Raw genomic sequence first — 21967 nt, 5'->3', positions numbered from 1 at the left:
TCGATCCTGGGTCTGGGTCACCATCCGTGTGGAGTTCACACATTCTCCCCGTGTTTGCGTGGGTTTCACCCCCGCAACCCAAAGATGTGCAGGGTAGGTGGATTGGCCATGCTAAATTGCCCCTTAATTGGAAAAAAGTGAGTTGGGTATTCTAAATTTATATATTTTTTTTAAAAAGGAGAAATGGGATGAAGCCGTGAAAACAAGGTAAAAAGCCAAGAAAGCATCCCACCCCACCAAAATACAGGATTCAGCTCAACCCCAGGCCACGGAGCACTAAAGAAGCAATACTCAGCCTCTCAGGAGTCCCTCATAGGCACTTTCAAGAAGGAGCATCCCAAGCTCCAGGAGGCAACAGGACCTTACCTGGGGTTGGGGGGGGGGGGGGGGGGGGGGGGGTAGGAGAGGAGGAGGAGGAGAGAGGAGAGAGGAGAGATTCCCTCCTCTCCAGTACAATTAGGGGACCCTCCCCTAAACCACCGGAACAGACCAGCATTAATAAAAACATTGCTCACTTGAATGAAATAGGAAGGAGCGAGAAAAAAAACCTAAGGGAAGAATACCCGGACTGATCTAAAAATATCAACAATCACCCAGCACTGTCCGCCATCACCAGAGGGGATACTAAAACAATCTCTTTAACTGACCAGCCAAGGAATAACCAAATCCAGCTCAGCATGCACTGCCACTCGCATCGTCACATTCTGATAGCTCTTTTTTTTTAATGGACCAGAGGAAAAACTTCAAGGAGTCAGAAGGAACTCCGTCCTCCCCAGGATGCATAATCTGCCCAGGCCATTGAACAAGAAAGGCACGGATCCTGAATTTTCAGAAAACAAAATAAAAATTCAATACGGTTAGCTCTAACAGGGGGGCTATCCTAAATCTCAATGAGGACGTGACTAACCCCACCCTGGCTCCTCTCATCTTCGTTATAAACAAGATGAGGGGCGCGATTCTCCGCTCCCACGCCGGGTGGGAGAATCGCAGGAGGGCCGCTCTGGCACCCTCCGCGATCCCCCCCGGCCCACACGCTGCTCGGAGAATCGCGGGTCGCCGTTTTTCACGGCGACCCGCGATTCTCTGGCCCGGATGGGCCGAGCAGCCTGCCGTTCCTGACCGGTTCACGCTGGCGGCAACCACACCTGGTCACTGCCGGCGTGAACATGGTGCCGACAGCTGTTTTGTGGCTTGTGGGGGGCAGAGAGGGGGATGAGCACCACGACTGTGCTCGGGAGGGGACTGGCCCGTGATCGGTGCCCACCGATCATCGGGCTGGCGTCTCAATAGGACGCACTCTTTCCCCTCCGCCGCCCCGCAAGATCAAGCTGTCACATCTTGCGGGGCAGCGGAGGGAAAGATGGCAACCGCGCATACGCGGGTCTGAGCCGTCATCCGGCGTGACGTCAGCCCGCATGCGCGGGTTGGAGCCGGCCAACCCGCGCATGCGCGGCTGACATCATTAGGCGCGTCGGCCGCGTCATTCTCGGCGCGCCGGGCCTTGACGCCAGCGACGAGGCCCAGGGGCCGAGATTCATGGCACGCCCCTCCTAGCCTCCCGGCGGGGGGAGAATAGGGGGCCAGGAGAAGTTCACGACGGCGTCGGGCCTGGCGGAGAATTTCACCCGAGGAGTGTCAAAAAAGGCACTCCCCACCCATAGCCACAAGGATTATAGCACATAATGACAAAAATTAGTAAAACTGCGTACAGACCACATTTCACATAATCGACTCTATAATATTTGCTAGAATAGGTATGTTTTTACTCCTTCCAAAGATATAAATTCATGCTCGGTTCACTATTGAATGTTTTGCAATTCATATATAAATCAAGGTATCATAGAAATCCAAACATAAATCGGCAGAGATGGGCAGCACAGTGGTTAGCACTGCTATCTTACGATGCCAAGGACCCAGGTTCGATCCCGGCCCTGGTCAATATGCTTGTGGCGTTTGCACATTCTCCCCGTGTCAGCGTGGGTCTCACCCCCACAACCCAAAAGAATGTGCAAGGTAGGTGAATTGGCCAAGCTAAATTGCCCCTTAATAGGAAAAAAAAAAAATTGGGTACTCTAAATTTATTTAAAATAAATAAGTAGGCAGAGATTGCACCATATACGCTTCACGTAGTTATTACCTGAGATTCAGTTGTCTAACTAACAATCCATTAAGAGAATGCTAGCTGTCTTTTTTCTTTATAAAAAGGTGAAGGAAAATTTCAGTTATTATTTTTGGGAAGCCAGGAAGAGCTTCTCCTGAGCCAACAAAATTAAAATGGAAGATTTCCTGTTTTTAAAAAAAATTTCCATACGCTTAAAGTACCCACCCCTCCTTCGGTTATCACCACCCCAAAACACCCCATCCCACAGACCCACCTGCTGTGCAACCTCGAATCTTGGTCATGTTTACCGACATGAGATTTTCTAAAAATAAAGTGTGGCGAATTATGTAGTTTTAGAAATGGGCAACTTTCCCAAGGTAATGTAGGAAAACAATCCTATCAACTCTGATTTACGTTTATGTCAGCAAGTTGTTTGCTCTTTTCCCAGTGACAGCAGTTAGGCTGGGTGAAAGGGAACCCTTTACCTTTTAAAATCCCTCTGATTGCTTTTAAAAGCCACCAGGAGCTTGACAGCGAATCTGATAGACTCCCAGCCAATCTGGGAGGGTGGCAACACCAAGGATTCTATTTCCTTGAATGTATAATTTTAAGGGGTGATCTGATGGGGATGTTGAAGATGATTAAATGATTTGATCGAGAAATTGAAACTGTTTCTTCTAATAAGGGAGTCCAGAACATCAAAGCACTTGGGGATGATCTCAGAGAGCACTTCTTCACACACGCGCGTGGTGAAAATCTGGAACTCCTCTTCCCCAGAAAATCTGTTGAGGTTAGATTCAGTGGAAAATTTCAAATATGAGATTGGTGGATTTTAGTTAGACAATGGTATTAAGGGTTATGAAAGGAAAGCCAATGGGTGAAGTTAAGTTACGGATCAGCCATTGCCTAATTGAATGGTGGACCAGGCTCGAGGGGTTGAATGGCCTACTCCTGTTCCTACTGACTGCGTTCCTACTGGTTTTGTCCATGTGTCACTGTTTGTAAATAACTTGTCACCCAGAAGACATTGATAAGTCAAACTGGTGGACTTTGCTTCCACTCGAGAAGAAAAGAACTTTCCCTTCACGGGCTCGGGGCATCGCAAAGTGCTTTAAGTTAATTACGTCTTTTAAAAACTTAGTCACCATTGGGATGTAGGAAACCCCACAAAGGAAGAATAAATTGGCCACTGTAGTAAATATATTTTAATAAACGTTCGGCCATTTTAGCAGATACAGATCTAATTTGAATAAGGCACCACTCAAGCCAAGAGGGAAAAGAATTCAGCTGCAAGACCGGTTTAACCAGCAATTAGCAAATGAAAAATCTAGGCCATGGTGCTTATAATCTTTGAATTAAACTGCAAAGGTTAAGAAGATACTAATCTAATAATCTGTTGTCACTAATCCATACAGCACAATGTTTGCAATTTGAGGTTTGTTCTTAAAATTGTGACATTCCACTTGACCATTTCAAAGTCCTTTTTAAGTTATTAATGGTTAATTTTAATTCCAAATAATTAAGCCTTTGTTTAATGTGCAGCAGGAGCACAGTTGCTGCTTTCTTTATCGAAGATTGGTGTTTGCAGTAATTATTTGTAAAAGTGATTGTTGGTTCCTACCATTCTGAAAACTGTTTTGTTCCGAATGGTGCTGTAAATCAGATGGCCGAGCTAAAATCCCAGAACCAGCAGCTGGATGCAGAGAATGAAGATCTTTGCCACAAAAACTCAAAGAATCAAACTGATGTACTGGAATTGAAGCAGCGGTTGGTTGAACTAATTCGTCAAAAAGAAAAAAGGGCTGGGAATTTTCCGAAAGAACGTGAACAAGAAAGAATTCATAAAATGCAAGAAATTGAAAACAGCCGTGTAAGGTTAAATTATTCAGTGATAATATTGGTATTGTGTTCTGTTTCTTACAATCATTAAATTGGCTCCATTTCATAGAACCATGTAAATTTCCACATAGAAATGGGAGGTGGGATTTTCTGGCCATTCAGCGGGATCTTACAGTCCCATCGACGGCACACCCCACTCACGGCGGCGAAGGTTGTGTTCAACGGGAAGCCCTGTTGAAAATGGCGGGGCCCACCACTGGTCACTGGCAAGCTACCCTCCGCCGCTGCAGAACATACCTCGGAGGGGGGGAGGAGAATCCCGCCCAGGGTCTTCAGCACATCATATCACTCCCCATCAGAGCTATCTGCTTCGTACTACCAGTTCACTGCTCGGCCTATGTAGCCATTCAATGTTGTTATGAACATGTCTCCAGTGCTTACCACTGCGCCACCGTGCCGCCCACTACAACTATTTTTTAATTATCTTTTTATTTTTAAAAATCTTTTTATTCTCTTCATTTTCAACATTTTCATCAATAAACCACCAAAGAAAAACAAACAAATACAATAACAATCCCCCGCACACAAACCGCACCCTGCTCAATATGTGGACCAAAACATCCACCCATACATTCCAGGTAAAAAAACAAAGATCCGTAAATAGTGTAACCAAAGACAACCCCGCCCCCCACCACCACAAAATGTTCAATGGCAACCGATTCTCGAAAATGCATAATAAGTCTCCATGAATTGTGAAAACCTCACCTTCCTGAGATCAGAAAAATTCAAGTAGGTGTCCCTGCTAAACCGAGGCACAGGGTGGAGAAGCTGACCTCCACCACACAGTCAATCAGCGAGGCAAAGGCTAAAAACATCTGTCCCCACACCTGCCTGCTGCCCGAGCTGGTCCGACACCCCAAAAATGTCTTCTAGGGGCTTTGGTTCCAACTTCACGAGCACAACCCCCCAGTTGACACAGAAAACCTCCCTCCCTCACATTCCACATAGGTATGTTAACTGGGGGTCTCTCAACCCCCCCCCCCCCCCCCCCCCCGCCCACCCACCCATCCTATCTGCCATTATCATAACTCCGGGCCCCGCCCACTGAGCTTGGCCTGCCCCATTCCATTGTTACCATCGAACCCTTCGCAGAATCCCCCCACCAATGAATTAACATTTTAAAAGAGATGCTGACAGGCCATGTGCCCTCTATTATTTATCTACCATCTCAGCCTACTGCTTCTCAAGCTGGAAGGTCTCTGGTTGGCCTTTCAGCTTTGAGAGCCCGTTCGCTGGCCATCCTGAATTGGGGGCAGGGAACCTGCCTCAATGCCAATTAAACACGAAAATCTCACTCAGTGAATGTTTCACCCTGGGGTGGGTTCGAGACCTGAAAATAGTCCCGACTTCTGTCCCCCACCCCTGTAGGGAAAATCAAGTCCCTACTGTCCTTCAACAATGCCCTCTTCAATATCATTCGTTATAATTTTTCAACAGTAAGAAGTCTTACAACACCAGGTTAAAGTCCAACATGTTTGTTTCAAACACTAGCTTTCGGAGCACTGCTCCTTCCTCAGGTGAATGAAAAGGTACATACCTCTTCATTCACCTGAGGAAGGAGCAGTGCTCCGAAAGCTAGTTTTTGAAACAAACATGTTGGACTTTAACTTGGTGTTGTAAAACTTCTTACTGTGCTCATCCCAGTCCAATGCCGGCACCTCCACATTATAATTTTTGCATTAAGTTTCTTGTTTGCTAATTTGTCAAAAATATTTGAAATTCAGATATACTATATTCCTTTGGCTAGATGTGCCCTTTACAAATCTGTGTTAACCATTTACCAATACTTTGCAATGATTGTGGTCTCTGGCAATTTTCATATTGCTGCCTTGAGGCTAACTGATCCATATGTTAGGTTTAACTTTTTCTGCCAAACTCAAAATCTTTTGATGCAATTCCTGTTTCTATAAATGTTTGGAAAATTATGATTAACACCTCTGCTGTTTCCTCATTAGCCTCCTTTGGTATTTGTTACTTTGCTGACTTAACAATTTTCATTCCTGTTAATCCTTTTAATACAACTTTGTTAACATATCAGCTGTTCCTCCACATTTTTGTCTTGAATGTTGCAGAGCTTCCTTCGTCTTTCTTTGTAAATAGATGCAAGCTACTTGGCTAACTCTCCCATTCTTTCATTCTTTACTAGATTATCTTCTTAGCAGCCAATTCTTTTATTATCTGTTTGCTTCTAATGTGCTTGTAAACGCTTAAGTTGACCTATTTTACATTCTTTGCCCTTATTATATCACTTTTTACTTCATTTCTAGCTTTATTCTCTATAAGTGGTCTTAATATTAATGTAATTCCTTTTCAGATATTTTCATGGATACAACTCTTGCTTTAGCCAGGATTTTCCAGTCCCGCCTGCCAAGGAAATTCCTGCCTGAAGTCAACAGACCGTTGGCTGGTCTGGCAAATGTTTTGTCCCACCCATTACGACTCATGCCACCAATGGGGCCAGAAAATCCCGTTTTTTATTTCTGATGGAACTATTTTCAGTTTGGATCCCATCAACCTCATATTTAAAATTTTCACTGCGGCCAAATTAATTTGACTTTGGTTTCCTTTTTTGTTCTAAATCATGCACTTTTCCAGTCTAATGCTAGTTTATTCCTGATCAATTCCAATGCCATTATCCTAATTTTCATTTCATTTTTCATTTTTTCATTGGCTGATAAATGTTCAAATGGCTTGAAGTCGCCATCTTGTTTTTTGATGAAAGATACATATTGCTGAAGCTTTTTTACCTTGCACTCATCTGGACAAACATCAGAATGCCAAATTTCAAATGATCATCAGAACTTGTGCTGCAGAAAAAAAGGCGTTGAATGGTTGACAAGTCAACACTAATTGCTGAGGCATTGTCATAGAAAAATCAATGAGAAACTATAGGCTCCCAAGCTCCAGTGGAATTCAAAAGAAAGGCCCACGGCTTGATCATATTCCTTTCGCTAGAAGAGAATCAGTCCCTTATATGAATGTATGTCACTTCTAGCAAGTGTAAATGAACCACGCTACAAGCTCAACTAACTGTCTTAAATTGGTTGTTAGTGTAACTCTTGGCACATTCTGGAGTGTTCAGCAAGTGCTTCCCAATTGTGGAATTTTGGATTTTGCAGGTGCAGAGTGGTTAACTGTGGTCTAATGTTCTATTGTCCCAATTTCCTAATGCTTTCTCCATGGCAATGTAAGGCGAAAAGATTCAGCAACATCTCTTTCTTTTCAGCATTTGAGGAAAGAACCTTGTCTACATTCTGTAACTAAAGCAAGTATTTAATTATCAGCAGAAATAAGTGAGATACTTTTGATTATTTGTAACCTATTTAAAATATTGAGGCATGAGTTTCATAATGCTCGGTTTTGTTACGCATCCATGGGATGTAGGCAACACTAGCAAAGCCTGTATTTATTGTCCATCCCTAATTGGCCCGAGTGACTTACTAGAGTCAACTGGACCATTTCAGAAGGCAGTTAAGAGTCAACCACATTACTGTGCGACTGGAGCCACCTGTAGGTTAGACTGGGTGAGGAAAGCTTTCACAGTAACTTAATTGAACCGTACTTGTGACAAGCGATTATTATTGTTAGATTTCCTTCCCTCAAGGAATTGGTGAATCAAATACATTTTACAACAATCCAGTCATTTTATGGTCACACTTATTAATACTAACTTTTTAATTTTAAATATTATTAAATTAATCAAATTTATGTCCCTCAACTGCCATGGTGGGTTTTGAACCCGTGCCTCTTTTTTTTTTATTAGTCCAGACATCTGGGTCCAGTAACATAACCAGTATGCCACCATCCACATATAGTACAAATTCAAAGTTATTAATGTTCATGTGATTTAAAAATCTTGAATAGATTTAAGTTTTGGAATGGGTCCACTTTGTAGGGAAAGTTCAATTCCATTGTTTGCATTTACAGTTGTTCAAATATAACAAACTGGAGGATGAAGTCACTGCTCTAAAGTGCACAAATGAAAACTTGATAAGGGAGAAAGAAACACTGAGTGATGAAGTGAACCGGTGCATTGGCAAGGTATGAAAATTTGAAGTTGAGCATTTTAAATCCGATTCGGAGTCAATAGCCTTTTACTACCTTTTTGCCACAGGGACAGTTGTTTTTGAATGCATTTGTAACTGTGTATCCATAAATACTTGGATTCAGATTGCCAAAATGAACATTGTGGCGATGCAGACGGAAAGTTTGAGACAAGAACTGCAGACATCTCTGCATGAAGTCCAAAGGTTATCTAGTCAGCTGACCTCATCACAAGAAAAGGTATTGTGGATGAACTATAAGGAGATGCATGTCATTTTAGTTATATTGCACCATGCTCTGCAACCAGAATACAGGCAGGGGGCTTGCTTTTCCGGCATCTTCCAGAGCTACTAGGTACTATTTATTTGTTTATGGGACGTGGGCATCACTGGCAATGTCAGCATTCACTGCCCATTCCTAATTGCCCTTGAAAAGCTGATAGGGGACTTCTTGGAACAGCTGTGGTGAAGCTACATTCACAGCAATGTTTCATCTCACTTCTCTTTACTGTGCAAGGTCAGTTTGTTGCACTGCACAATCTCGCTTTAAGATTGCTGCATGGGCCACGAATGTGTACATGTTAAGGGAACGTGGGTTGTGTACGGTCTACATTTAGACTGCACAGCTTAGAGGGATCATTATCCTACAACGCTGTTAGTTAAGGAACCTAAGGATTTTGACTCGGCAACAGTGAAATCTGGATAGTGTGTGACTCCGAGGGGAAGTTCGCAGGTGATGCTATTCCCATGTCCCTGCAGCTTTTGTTCTAGGTGGCACACGTCACGGGTTTGGATCGTGCTAATTTAGAAACTTTGGTGAGCTGCTGCTGTGCATCTTGTAGATGCTACTGTGCGCAGGTGGTGAAGGGATTAATTAGTTGTTAAACATGCAAATGCTTTGTGCTCGAGGGCGTTGAGTTTCTCGAGAGATGTTGGGAGCAGCACTCATCCGGACAGTTAGAGAGTATTTCATCATACTCCTGACTTGTGCCTTGTAGCTGGTGGAAAGGCTTTGGGGAGTCGGGTGCAGAATACCTAGTCTCTGAACTGCTTTTGTAGCTGGATGGTGTCGTTTAGATTCTGGTCAACAGTGACCCACCCAGGATGTAGATGATCATAGGTGATAATGTCTTTGAATGTCTAGGGAGGTGGTTACACTCTCTCGAGATTGAGTTGGTCATTGCCTGGCATTTGTGTGACGCAAACATTACTTGCCATTTAATCAACCGCAGCCTGAATACCTGACAGGAAAGTGTGTTGACTCATCCTTCTCCTCAAACACATCAGAAATATCCTGCTTCCAGTCGGCAATTTCCCAGTGTGGCGCAGGTTTAGGGCACAGTTTTAAGCTTGTTAGTAGGTTTGTGTGGATCACTCCAAGGAAATTATGCTTAAAGGAATTAATTTTGTTGTGTACTCATAAGAGTGAAAGTGAAGTCAAGGTGAATCCCAAGTCTGCGGCAAATGTAACATCGACCAGAAGAAACTTGCCTAATAATTTCAATGGACAGACAGTTGGAGGTTATAATCGTTTCCTGAAAGATGTAATTTTATTTGCTGAATTTAACAAAATTCACAGTGGATATTTTACTTCTTTAGATACAGAGTCTGGAGGAAAGTTTACTAAGTACCAATCTCCAGACCGCAAAATTGAAATCAGACTTCCGCGTGGCCCAACAGGAAAACGAGGCATTGAAACAGGAAGTGATGTCATTGCACAAACAGCTACAGACCACAAAAGATAAGGTATATAAATGTATAAATTAATTCTTTCAGCCTGTAACACTTTTAAGCAAGTTTGATGTGTGTGCGCTTCCATGCATATAGATGAAGTTAGCTTAAGTGTATTGGACATTTTTTAAAAGAAGTCCAATCCAAGGCTCCCTGTAAATTGCAATGAGAGCTTTATTCAGTTATTCCCCAACCTTCTCAACATCTCATTACAAATGCTGACACTTGCTGTAGTGGGGCATATTACCAGATGCCTCCTGATATTCAGCTAAACCTAGTACATAGCTTGTTTGTAACTGAACTTAGACAACAAATGCCACACATCATGGCTGAGCCCGATCCTGATGTCCTTCCCGAAGACGTTCACGTTCCACCAAAGTCACTTCATGAACCCAGCCTCTTCTCCATTTTTGTTTCGTAGGTAGCCAACAGATAATTCAACATTGAGGCACCTCATGCTACTATCATGAGTATTTTAGGATCTGATTGGCATGGTGGTAAATGGAAAAAGAGGGGGGGAAAGAATAACAAATGCCTTGTTCCTGCCTCTTTCAGGACAAACAAGAAGAATCCAAAGATGTGCAGGTTAGGTGGGTTGGCCATGCTAAATTGCCCCTCAGTGTCCAGGGATGTGCAGGTTAGGTGGGGTTGCGGGGATAGGGTGGGGGGGAAATGGGTGTAGGTGGGGTGCTGTTTCAGAGGGTCGATGCAACTCGGTGGGTTGAATAGCCTCCTTCGGCACTGTAGGGATTTTATGGACAAACTAAAATCTGATGATTTATAGAAGTGTATGTTTCCTTTCTGTAACTTTCAGAATCAGATGCTGGAGCAGACTTCGCACTCTGCAGATTTTCACCACCAGCAGAAAAGGTTTTACCAGGATGACCTGGCTCGGCTGGTGGAGGAGGAACAGAAATTCTTACGGCAGGAAAATGAGAGGCTGCTGAAAGAGGGACAGCACACAAAAGGAGAGCTACAGCAGACCAGGGAGAAGGTAACTGAGAAGATAAACTGACAGTTTCCTGTATCTTGACTGACTTCACAGACTTGGATTGTTCCAAAGGGTAGGGGTCCTGTTGCTGGGGCCAGAATTAAGCAGGGACTCAACCCTGCTAGCGGGTGGTAGGACTTTTTTTGTGGGTGAGAGCCAATCAAGTAGCAGCCTCAGGCCTGCAATCCAATTAAGGATGGCGGCCCCGGGCCCAATCAGAAGGTTGGCAGTTCAGCAGCGCCACTGGGAGTGGTGGCCACTTCTGGAACTGCTCCTGAAATAAGAGGATACATAATGGGCATATGCCCTCACGACCAGCTGTGGGATTGGAGACCCAGTTATACAAGCCCAGAAGATGGTGGGAGGTGGGTTGCTGAGGACAGACTGCATCAATATCTCAGGAGTGCCTATTGTCACTGAGAAGGCTTCATTCATCTGCCAAAGGGTGCCATAAAAGGACGGCCTCACTGGAGCTCTCTGGGAGGTCACCAGAGCTTATCTGACTGTCACCCCACGTGGTGGTGAGATTCCCTGCCTCTGATAAAATGCCAGCAAAGGCAGGAAGAGGCTCGTAATTGACCATATATTACTTAATTGGGTTCTTGGCAGTTGGACCATCTATTGTCTTAAACGCTGCTGCTAAAATAGCACAGCAGCAAGAAGACAATGGGCACATCATTCACCGTCTTCCTAAGCCATTTTGCCAGCCTCTCACCTCCAGTCCTGCCTGAAAGAGCCTGAAAAGTCCTGGCCACAGGGATTTTCAAGACGCACTTCATTTTGGCAGTACACAATTATATTGAAGAGGGTTTTAGAAGCATCTGTACTCCACTTCACTTCATCCTGCTTAGTTGGCTGAAAGACACTATGAGGACAGAAGAGCAACAGATAAGGAGAACTAAAAAAATTCTACCTCAAAGGTTTTAATATATGTATGTATTACTGTAGAATCCACCTCACCCGATACGACAACTGATCCATTTATTCCTTACAAATTTTCACCACGTGCCTCCTTTTCTAAAAGTATAACCGTTTCCATTGGAACTGGTCACTCTTTGCAGCCTACTATCACTCAAATCCCCAGCACGTTGAATTAAAAAAAAACATCCATTGTCATCTTCAAATTTCACCATCAACTCGCGCGTTCTGCCCTATCTTTGCAATCTTGTACAGCCGACAGTCAATTCCTGTATCCTTCGATTCTGTAACCCTGGCCTTTTGTACATTCCCCACTCTCTTTAACACGTTACTGGTGACAAGGTTTACAGCAATCCTGGCCCTCCACTCTGGGATTCTTCTTTAAACCTTCCACCTCTCCACTTTACCATCAAAACACTACCTTCCCTAAAGAAATGCCATTGGATTGGAATAATAATTTTCTCTGGGGACAACAGATTCAAATCTCACTGTGGCAGCTGGGGTGATTTAAATTTAATTTATTTATTTATTTTTTGTTTTTTTAAATTTAGAGTGCCCAATTCATTTTTTCCAATTATGGGACAATTTAGCGTGGCCAATCCACCTACCCTGCACATCTTTGGGTTGTGAGGGCGAAACCCACGCAAACACGTGGAGAATGTGCAAACTCCACACGGACAGTGACCCACAGCCAGGATCGAACCTGGAACCTCGGCGCCGTGAGGCAGCAGGGCTAACCCACTGCGCCATCGTGCTGCCCTAAATTTAATTAATTTTTAAACCAATCTGGAATTGAAAGTTAGTCTCCGTAATGGAACCATGAAACTATCATCAATCGGCAATATAAGTTTCTCGCAATGATTTGCATATTACAAGACTATCTATGTAATAACAAATTGGGTCTTGGTTGAAACTTGCAGTGGATAAGATTGCATGTTTCTGAATCTGATGGCAAGTTATTTTCTCTCCTTCACAGATCAAACATCTGGAATCTGTAATTTTAACACTCAAATACCAGAAACACTATAACAAGTCTACTGCACTAAAAGCTGCTGATCAGGAGAAGCTCTGTCTGAAGAGGGAATATGATCAGATTCAGAAAGAGCTCAACAGAAAGGTAGGGTATAAAAATAATGAAAAAAATCAATATCACTCTATGGTTGGATTAGAGTGTGGGGAAAATCGCTTAGGCCTGTCATGTAACAATGATCCATGTCGTTTACAGAGGATTTGGTGAACACACAGCAGAAAAATGTGATTCAAGAGGCAAAATTCGACGAGACTTTCAAGGGAGTGAGCTAAAGGGGTTTCAACTTGGAGAGTCAATTAATGGTGCACTAGAGGGAGGAAACAAAATGATTGGCTGATTATCCTGTTTGTTGACAGCACTGTTGCTGGAGGCCTGGAGATCCCGTGACCTGGTACCAGATTTAAACTGCCATTGGAAAAAGGGATGTCTGCTAGATCTTTGTGGGTAGTTTTCTCCAAGATCGACACTGAGCATGTTGCTTGCCACTGACTGTAAATTCCAGCTCTATGAAATCAAATTATGAAATTACCGTTGATCTTTTAACTCACATCTGGCTAGTTTTAAATAAAACTGGCTGAAAACTTGCTGTGTTCCTCAATGGTTAATGATTACAAACATAGTAATACACAGACATTACAACATGGAACCAGGCCGTTCATTCCATCCTGTCCCTGTCAGCATTTACCCTTCATATCAAAAATGGTACTGATCACAATTTACCAATCCTGTTCCCATATCACTTCATCCCTATTTTGTTCAATCACCTGTGCAATCTAATGTTGAACTGTGAGGTGGGATTTTCCGGCCCATGTTGGATAATAATAATAATCTTTTATTGTCACAAGTATGAAGTTACTGTGAAAAGCCCCTAGTCGCCACATTCCGGCGCCTGTTCAGGTAAGCGGGTACGGGAATTGAACCGTGCTGCTGACCTTGTTCTGCATTACAAACCAGCTGTCTAGCCCACTGAGCTAAAGAGTTGGATAAGTGGGGTGGGTGCTTGGACATATTGCTGAAAGGTTTTACAGAGGTGAAGTAGGCTTTTGAGACTGAAACTTCGTGCAAGATAGAGGCATCAGAGTTTTGGATGAGCTGTATTCATGCAATGGTAAATCTGAGCAGACTATCGAGAAAGCTATAGTTGGTACCCTAGGTGTACCAACTGCTCTCTGGTGAGAGTTTTGCTGGAGAGTGGGGTAGGTAGGGTATTCCTGTACTGCAAACGTGTTCTTGGTAGTGGATCCAATGTGAGATGTAACGCTCGGGGTTGACCAGAATACCACGTTGTAAACTCTCAGGAATAGAGATGGAATCAGCACTTGAGATGCAAATTTTCGAGTAGAAGCCCAGACTAATGGCTGAACAAAGCCCTGTTTATCTGAGACTTTGGGTGACATGTTCTGGCTCTTCCCGCTCGTGGGATCTTCTGGACCCACCTAGGTTAACCCCCCACTGAGGGTTCTCTGCTGGTGGGAGGGATGAGCCATGCAAATTGCCATTCAGTTCGGCAGGACTGGAAGATACCACCGGAGACTAACGACAAACCGCCTCCGCTGCCGGAACATTCTGCCATTGCATCGGATAAGCAGGCAACTTGAGTCATGTAATCAAGGGTGGTTGCCAAATTTGTTTGTTATTGGTATACTAAACCTTTGTTTAAAGGTGTATTATGAAGATAAGTATATTTAGTATGAAGTAAGGGATGGTATTGAAGGAGTGTTGGTAATAATTATTACCAAAGTTGATGGTAACCCTTTGGGAAATATTTTTATGAAACCCTTTTAACAATAAAAAAACACAGAATAACAATTAAGTGACCCATCCCCCACCCCCCTCTTCCCTTACAACAGTAAAACTTGGTTATTGAGTCTCCCCTGCGCCCCTCCCCCCAACTGCTAACAGAACTGTAACCTCTTTAAAGTACAATATAAACAGCTGCTATTTGCGGTGAAATCCTTCCACTGACCCTCTCACAGTAAACTTAAACATCTTGAGATGTAAACACTCCATCAAGTCATCCAGCCACGCCAAGGCGCTTGGCGGTGTAGTCGACCTCCAGCCCAGGAGGATCCGCCTCCTTGCCAGCAGTGAGGCAAAGGCCAGGACGTCTGCTGCCGTCCAGAGTTCCGGCACAACTGAAACCCCACAAATCGCCACCAATGGGCAAGGCTCCAAACCAGTGTTCAGGATTGTCGACATAGTCTCAAAAAAGGACCTCCAGAAGTCCACCAGCATTGAGCACGACCAGAACGTGTGCGCATGATGTGCCGGGACCCCCAGACTCTGATCGCGTCTATCACCCACTTGTTCAAAAAATCGACTCATTCTAGCCTTTGTAAGGTGTGCCTCCCGGAACACCAGTTTCAGTTGGAGGAAACTCAGCCTCGCACAGGACGAGGTCGAGTTCACCCTCCTTGGTGCCTCACTCTAAACCACCTCCTCCAAGAGTGGACCCAGCTCCTCTGTCCAGTTTGCCTTCCCACCGTCAACAGAGCCATCTCCTACCCCATCATCCATTAGTATATACCTGACATGCTGGCCACCTCTGAACCCGAGCAGGATAAGATCCTCTCGAGCAAGGTAGAAGACTGCTTCATTGGAAAGGCTGAAAGGTACTTTTTGACCCAGCTCCACACCTGGAGATACCTGAACCCATCAGCGTCTGTGAGCCCATATTTTCCTTTCATTTTCCCTAAGCCAGCAAACCAACCTTCTAATAATAATAGGTCTCCCACTTTCTCTGAACCTGTATCCTTCCATTCCCTAAATTTCACATCCGACATAGCCATTGCGAATAACTGATTTTTAGATAGAGATTAGCCTAGAGGTAGCCCTCAAGTTAAAATGATGCCGGAGTTGCCTCCAAATTTTTTACCTGACTACTACCACCAAGTTAAATGAGTGTTTATTTGGTACCACTGATAACGGAGCTGATACCAGTGCCTGTAGGCATGCTCCCCTCACAGACTCTGCTTCCGCTTGAACCAAAGGCTCATCTGAATCTCCGAACCACTCTAGCACCTTTTTAGCATTAGCTGTCCAATAATGGTATTGAAAGTTTGGCACTGCCAAACCACCTAATCGTGTCTCCCCCTTGAGCAACATCCTCCTGATCCTTGGGCTGTTCACTGCCCAAATAAACCCAGTCACCGCGGCGAAGATATGGAATCAGTTGAGGTGCTTTGGGGTGGAAAGGATGTCTGTTCCAACGCCGCTGTGCGAGAATCATGGGTTTGAGCCGGGGGGGGGGGGGAGTAGTGTATACAGGAAGCGGAGGGAAGTGGGGCTGGTCAAGGTGAGGGATTTGTATTTGGAGGAAGTGTTCACCAGTCTGGAGGAGCTAAGGGAGAAGGCAGAGCTGCCGAGGGGGAGTGAGCTGAAGTATCTGCAGATTAGGGACTTTGTGCGAAAGGTCTGGAAGAGGTGTTCCCTAGGTTGTCAGGATACACCCTGCTGGAGCGACTGCTGCTTGTGGAGGTGGAAAGGGAGGGAAGAATTGTGGATATATACAAGTGGCTGGGGGAGCAGGGAGGCGAGCGGGTGGTGAAGATCAAGGAGAAATGGGAAGTGGAGTTGGGAGGGGAGATCAATTGGGGAGTATGGAGTGCGGCACTGCGTAGGGTAAACACGGCGTAGGACCTCTTGTGCAAGGATGAGCCTGATACAGTTTAAGGTGGTGCACAGAGTGCCTATGACTCGGGTGAGAACGAGTGGGTTCTTTCAGGGGGTAGCAGATGAGTGTGAGAGGTGTGGGCGGGGGCCAGCGAATCACACACATGTTTTGGGGATGCGAAAAATTGGGAAGATTCGGGGCAGGATAGTCGCTGTCTTAGCCAGGATAGTGGAGGAGGAGGTGGACCCGGACCCTTTGGCGGCGATATTTGGGGTTTCAGAGAAGCTGGAGCTCATGGAGAGGAGGTAGGCCAATGCTGTGGCCTTCGCCTCTCTGATTGCATGGTGGCAAAATTTGCTGGAGTGGCAGCCGGCATCGCCACCAGCAAAAGCGGCTTGGTTGGGTGACCTATACAACTTCCTGTGGTTAGAGAAGATAAACTATGAGTTAAGGGGCTCAAGCAGGGGGGTTTGAGAAAAGATGGGGGTGTTTGTGACCGTTTTTGAGGAACTGTTCTTCGCTGGGTGTGGGGACGGGTGAAAAAGGGGAAAACTCTGCACAGACTGTATAGTTGATTGTTGGGAAGTATGTTTCCCGGGATGTTTATTTGCTGTAACCTGTTTTGATGCATGTTTGTAATTTTTTTAAAAACATTTTAAAAAAAATAAATAAGGCCAGTCATTGTCTCTGGGGAAAAAAAACCTTGGGTAAGAATATCGGAAGGCACTGGAATAAGAATAAAAATGTCGGCAAGGTGCTCATTTTAACCGATTTGCGCTCGGCCTGCCAGGGATAATGGGAGACCGTCCCATCTTTACAAGTCCGCTTTGACCTTTGCCAACAGATTCGCATAATTCAACCTCCAGAGTTTCCCCCAGTCCTTTGCCAACTGGACACCCAAATACCGAAAATGACTTCCAGCTAGCCGGAACGGCACTCCCCTAAACCCAGACCCCCTTCCTCATCAACCCAACCACAAAATATTCACTCTTTCCTATATTTATCCGATATTTATCTTGTAACCAGAAAAGGCCCCAAAACGCTGCAAGACTCCCATAATGTTATCTATTGACACCTCAGGATGTGTACCACCTCCCCTCTAACTATTCCTCCCCATGTATTCGAGGACATCGGGGCCATGGCTTATGGCTCTTTTGCTAGTGCAAACAGCAACGGTGACAACGGACATCCCTGCCTGGTATCCCGGTAAAGGCGAAAGGTGTCGGAAGTCACTTTGTTAGTGCAAACACGAGCAAATGGGGCCGTATATAACAGCTGCACCACATTACAAAGCCCGGCCCAAATCCTAATTTTTCTAAAACCACAAACAGATAGTCCCACTCTACCCGGTCGAACGCCCTCTCAGCGTCGAGCGGGATTATGATCTCCGGGACCGACCCTCCCCAAAAGCAAGCACCACATTCAACAAGATAAAAGCAAACTATTGCAGATGCTGGAATCTTAAACAAAAACAGAAAATACTGGACCAGCTTTGACAAAGAGTCATCCAGAATCAAAACATTAACTCCGTTTTCTCTCCACAGATACTGTCAAACCTGCTGAGATTGTCCAGTATTTTCTGCTTTTGCACCACATTCAATAGTCGTCTCACGTTCGCTGCCAACCTCTGCCTCTTTTGCAAAACACATTTGGTCTTTCCCCACCACCTCTGGCAAAAGTTAGTAATAATTAATCCTGTCAACAGTGCATAAGAGGTCCAAACATGATATAGTTGTATTTGCATCGGGGGGGAATTGGGGTGCTTGAGAATTTGAATAAAAGGAAGAACGTTAGCAAAAACATGTGTAGTTTATTTGTCCACTTTTGAAATGTTTCTGTATGCAATCTAAAATTAAAGGGCTACACAAAGTGTTCTAAAATAGTTATAAAAGGAACAGCAAGAAAAGATAAAAGTGGATCTTCAGTAAAGCACATGTTGTTACTTAAGATCCTGATACCACTATGCATTCACAGTCAGAAGCCAAAACAGACTGTCGTTCCAAGATAAAGTAATTTCTTCTCGAGTTCAATGTCGTCTCCATTTCTGACACAGAATTAATTCTCTTGACAGATTAATGTGATGGCCTCGCTTGAACATGAACTGAAAGTTCTCAATATTGAGAATGAAACGCTGCGAAAGAAACAGGCAGGCTTGGAGAGCCAATTAGTGGAGGCTAGTGACAAGGTATGCACTACGAAAACCGAAAGATATGATGGCTTGGATTTTGAAATGACAATTAAACTACTAGTATTTGCCACCATTGCCCCACTGAGCTGATAACTTCAGGAGTTCACATATGCATAGAATCCAGAAGTTGCTGTCAATGATTAACACTCCTTCAGAGTATACGGTGTTGAGTTCACCCTCCCCACACTGCCCACCAGAATGTAATCCTTGGCAATAAATTGATGAAAACTTCACTTTTACACTGTTGGTCTCATTTGTAAAAGCTCTTGTAAGATTACACCTTGCTGAATGGGGTGTGGCTGGGTTTTGTCACTGGTGTATTAATTAATAATTACTCCCAAACACCCTCACTGAAAATTACTCCCAAACACCTTCACTTAGCCCTGAAAAGCTAATTTTACATTTGTGGAATGTCAAATTTCTCCATTGTAATTTTTAAAATAGAAAAGGTAACATTTTTCATTGTATTTTAGGTTCCAGCTTAATCCAGTGAATCATTTATTTCACTATCGGAGAATTTAAATTAAAAGTGAAAGATAATCAGTACTTTAGCTTTGTGGTTTGCCAGGGGCACACGGTGACACAGTGGTTAGCACTGCTGCCTCACAGCTCCAAGAACCCAGGTTCAATTCCGGACTCGGGTGACTGTCTGTGTGGAGTTTGCACTTTAACCCCGTGCCTGCATGGGTTTCTGCCGGGTGCTCCAAAGTCCAAAGAAGTGCAGGTTAGATGGATTGGCCATGATCAATTGCCCCTTGGTATCCAAAAGGTTAGATGGTGTTATGGGAATAGGGTGCAGGTGTGGGCTTAAGTAGGTGCCCTTTCCAAGGGCCGGTGCAGACTCAAGGGGCCGAATGGCCTCTTTCTGCACTGTAAATTCTGTAATTCTATCTGTGAGAACGTTGCAATATGATTGACTGATTATCCTGCTCGCTGACAGCACTGCTGCTGGATGCCGTGAGATTTTCTAGACCTGGTGCCAGATTTAAACTGCCATTGGAAACATCGGTGTCTGCTAGATCTTTGTGGATAGTTTTTTTTTCAAGATCAGCACTGAGCATGTTGTTTACTACTGACCTTAAAATCCAGTTTACGAGATTTTCCAGCCTGTTCCACCAAAGTTGACGCCCTGCGGTGGGTTCCCTGGTGTCAGGACAGACGAGTCATGCCAATTCCCATTGACTTGCAAGACCGGAAGATTTTACCAGTGAGCCATAGTTTTTGCCTCAACCAAAAACCCTGCAAGTAATTTCTTGCACAGCTCTTTGTAAAGAAATTGCTCCCGCACTTTTTCTTCTGAATTTCTTACATTAACCCTGTGTAGGTGGCCGAGTGTTCCCATCCTACCGCAGGAATCAGAATTTGATGGACCCCCCAGCCAAAGGCCCGGTGACTTAGAGCAGGAGTTCCTGGTCCTGCAGGACCAGAATATCCCAGCCTATAAACTGCCCTAGATTCCCCAACTGTTGAAACAGTTGGTTTTATTTACCATATCCCATCCTTTCAAACTTTTAATCACCTTTCTCACACAGCCACATTATCTGTTTGTTCTAATGGAAAACCCTTAATTTTCAAGTTCTTCATAATATCTCTCATTTTTCCATACCAGATGGCACCATAGTGAATCGGTGCTGTACTGTCTCTAAAGTCGCACTGTCATTCCTGTAGAGTGAAGCCAAGTACTTTACTACTGAGGTCTTAATTAGGTTTCATACACGCTCCTAGCTTGTACATCATATATCTCTATACCTATTATGTATATGAATAAATGTCTGTGTAAAGGCCCATGGAATGTTTTTCTACATTATCTTGATTAACTGTTGCAGAGTACATGGAATTCTAAAACTTCTACTTTTTCCTAATTCTGGGTTCTGAGACCATTTGCTTCTCGCATTGCGACTCTGGCTGTGATCAGCCCAGAGCAGACATTAATCCTGGAACCAGTTAGCTTGTGTGGTTATTATACTGGCTGTTGTCTACAGCCACTGAATAATTTTGGGATAATTGTTACAATGATAAACACTAAAGTGAGTACATTGTGAAAATTTGGATTATGCCTTGTTATGCTATCAGCTGCTAGCGTTACACATTGCATGTTTGACCACATACTATATCGCAGTGGTAACATGGAAAATGTTCCGAGAAAAAGGTAATTAGTTTTGATCAGAATGTTTTATTGAACGTTACAATAATAGTCTGTAACATGGAATCTAAATTATCTGTAAATAGATTATCACAAAAACACAGGTTATATTGATGTTTCAGAGAAAACGCTGAAAACCTAAAGGGCAATTTGATTTTCAAAAATGTTCTTCTAGAAACAAAATGCCACAGAATTTACTGTTGCATCTTTTGAATAATCACAAGTTGGACTTTATCAAAAAGACATAATCTTCCATAGCAAAGAATCTTTCATGTGTAGTCTTTGATTTCTTGCCATTTCTAGGTATGCTTTAACTTAAGGGTTCAGCTGTATTTTTAGAGTTTGAATTATGAGCAAACCCAAAGAGCATGATGAAGTGATACTTGAATCAAAAGTGACATTGTGAAACTGGCTAAAATGCCGAATTTTCTTTATTACTTAGTTGCTACAGTCAAATTCAAGCCTGACATTTAGCCAGGCACAGAATCTTCGAGAACTACAGCAACTGCGGGAACAGGTCTGTACCATGGTGCCGAAAGAACAATTAGCGCAGCTTCAGCAACGTCTGAGCCTTGAGGAAGTTCAATGCCGTCAGCTACAAGAGCAATTGGACAAGAAAGTAATGGAAAGCAATACCCAACAGGTAAATATAGAGTAATAATCTAGATTGTACTAGAATTTCCAAGAAGAAAGTAATTTGTTTTGATCATAATGTTTTAATCAGTGTACAATAATAGTCTGTAACATGGAATCCAAATTATCTAGGTAAATAGAATATCGATTTAACTTTTTTGTATTGTGAGATGATATGGATTTGCACTATATTCCCTAATGCCTTTCGAGGCTGAATTAACAATATGATATGAAGCATTATTTTATTCCGACTTTGATTAAATTATTTTTGTTCTAATCCTTGCAACACTAAAAATTTGGTTCACTTAAGCCCATTGGTCCCAGCCTTTTCACAGCGACAAAAGGAATTTTAATGATTTAGCTGAATGTTAGTATGTTTTTACTTTTTGCAACTCAAGAAAATTGCAGTGGTGATAGGCCCAATTTTTGGCAGTTCTGATGCATAGATTATAGTATGCACAATAGGATTTTATGGCAAAAAATTATTTTGGTAGCTTTATTTGTCTATTGGAAAGTTTACTTCAATACTGGGGCATAATCAAATTATCCTCCTTTGTTCTTAATTAATTCAATGCTTAAACATTTTTGACCTGAACCAAAAATATTAGAAACACTTCTTGCAACTTATAGTACGGTGGAGCCTCAATTGTCGGGGCTTCTGCTATTTATTCTGCAAA

At 43.5% G+C, this 21967-nt stretch overlaps 1 protein-coding gene across 5 annotated transcripts in view; it reads left to right on the top strand.

Moving 5' to 3' along the window:
- nin (ninein (GSK3B interacting protein)) overlaps window positions 1–21967 on the top strand; it is a 189961-nt gene that overhangs the window by 162701 nt on the left and 5293 nt on the right. For 3 of the 5 annotated variants that reach the window (XM_038778394.1, XM_038778395.1, XM_038778403.1), the window contains exons 20-27: window positions 3765–3971; window positions 7928–8041; window positions 8171–8284; window positions 9643–9789; window positions 10589–10768; window positions 12660–12800; window positions 18398–18511; window positions 21100–21300. In XM_038778394.1, coding sequence (XP_038634322.1) covers window positions 3765–3971; window positions 7928–8041; window positions 8171–8284; window positions 9643–9789; window positions 10589–10768; window positions 12660–12800; window positions 18398–18511; window positions 21100–21300 — 1218 coding nt within the window. The remainder of the gene's footprint in view (window positions 1–3764; window positions 3972–7927; window positions 8042–8170; window positions 8285–9642; window positions 9790–10588; window positions 10769–12659; window positions 12801–18397; window positions 18512–21099; window positions 21301–21967) is intronic. The other 2 variants (XM_038778397.1, XM_038778396.1) reach the window with 2 other exon arrangements.

This window comes from Scyliorhinus canicula, chromosome 2 (assembly GCF_902713615.1).
Source record: "Scyliorhinus canicula chromosome 2, sScyCan1.1, whole genome shotgun sequence".
In the NCBI taxonomy this organism is placed as follows: domain Eukaryota; kingdom Metazoa; phylum Chordata; class Chondrichthyes; order Carcharhiniformes; family Scyliorhinidae; genus Scyliorhinus; species Scyliorhinus canicula.
Note: the sequence above shows the minus strand (reverse complement) of the source record. Positions and strands in the feature narration are given on the sequence as shown.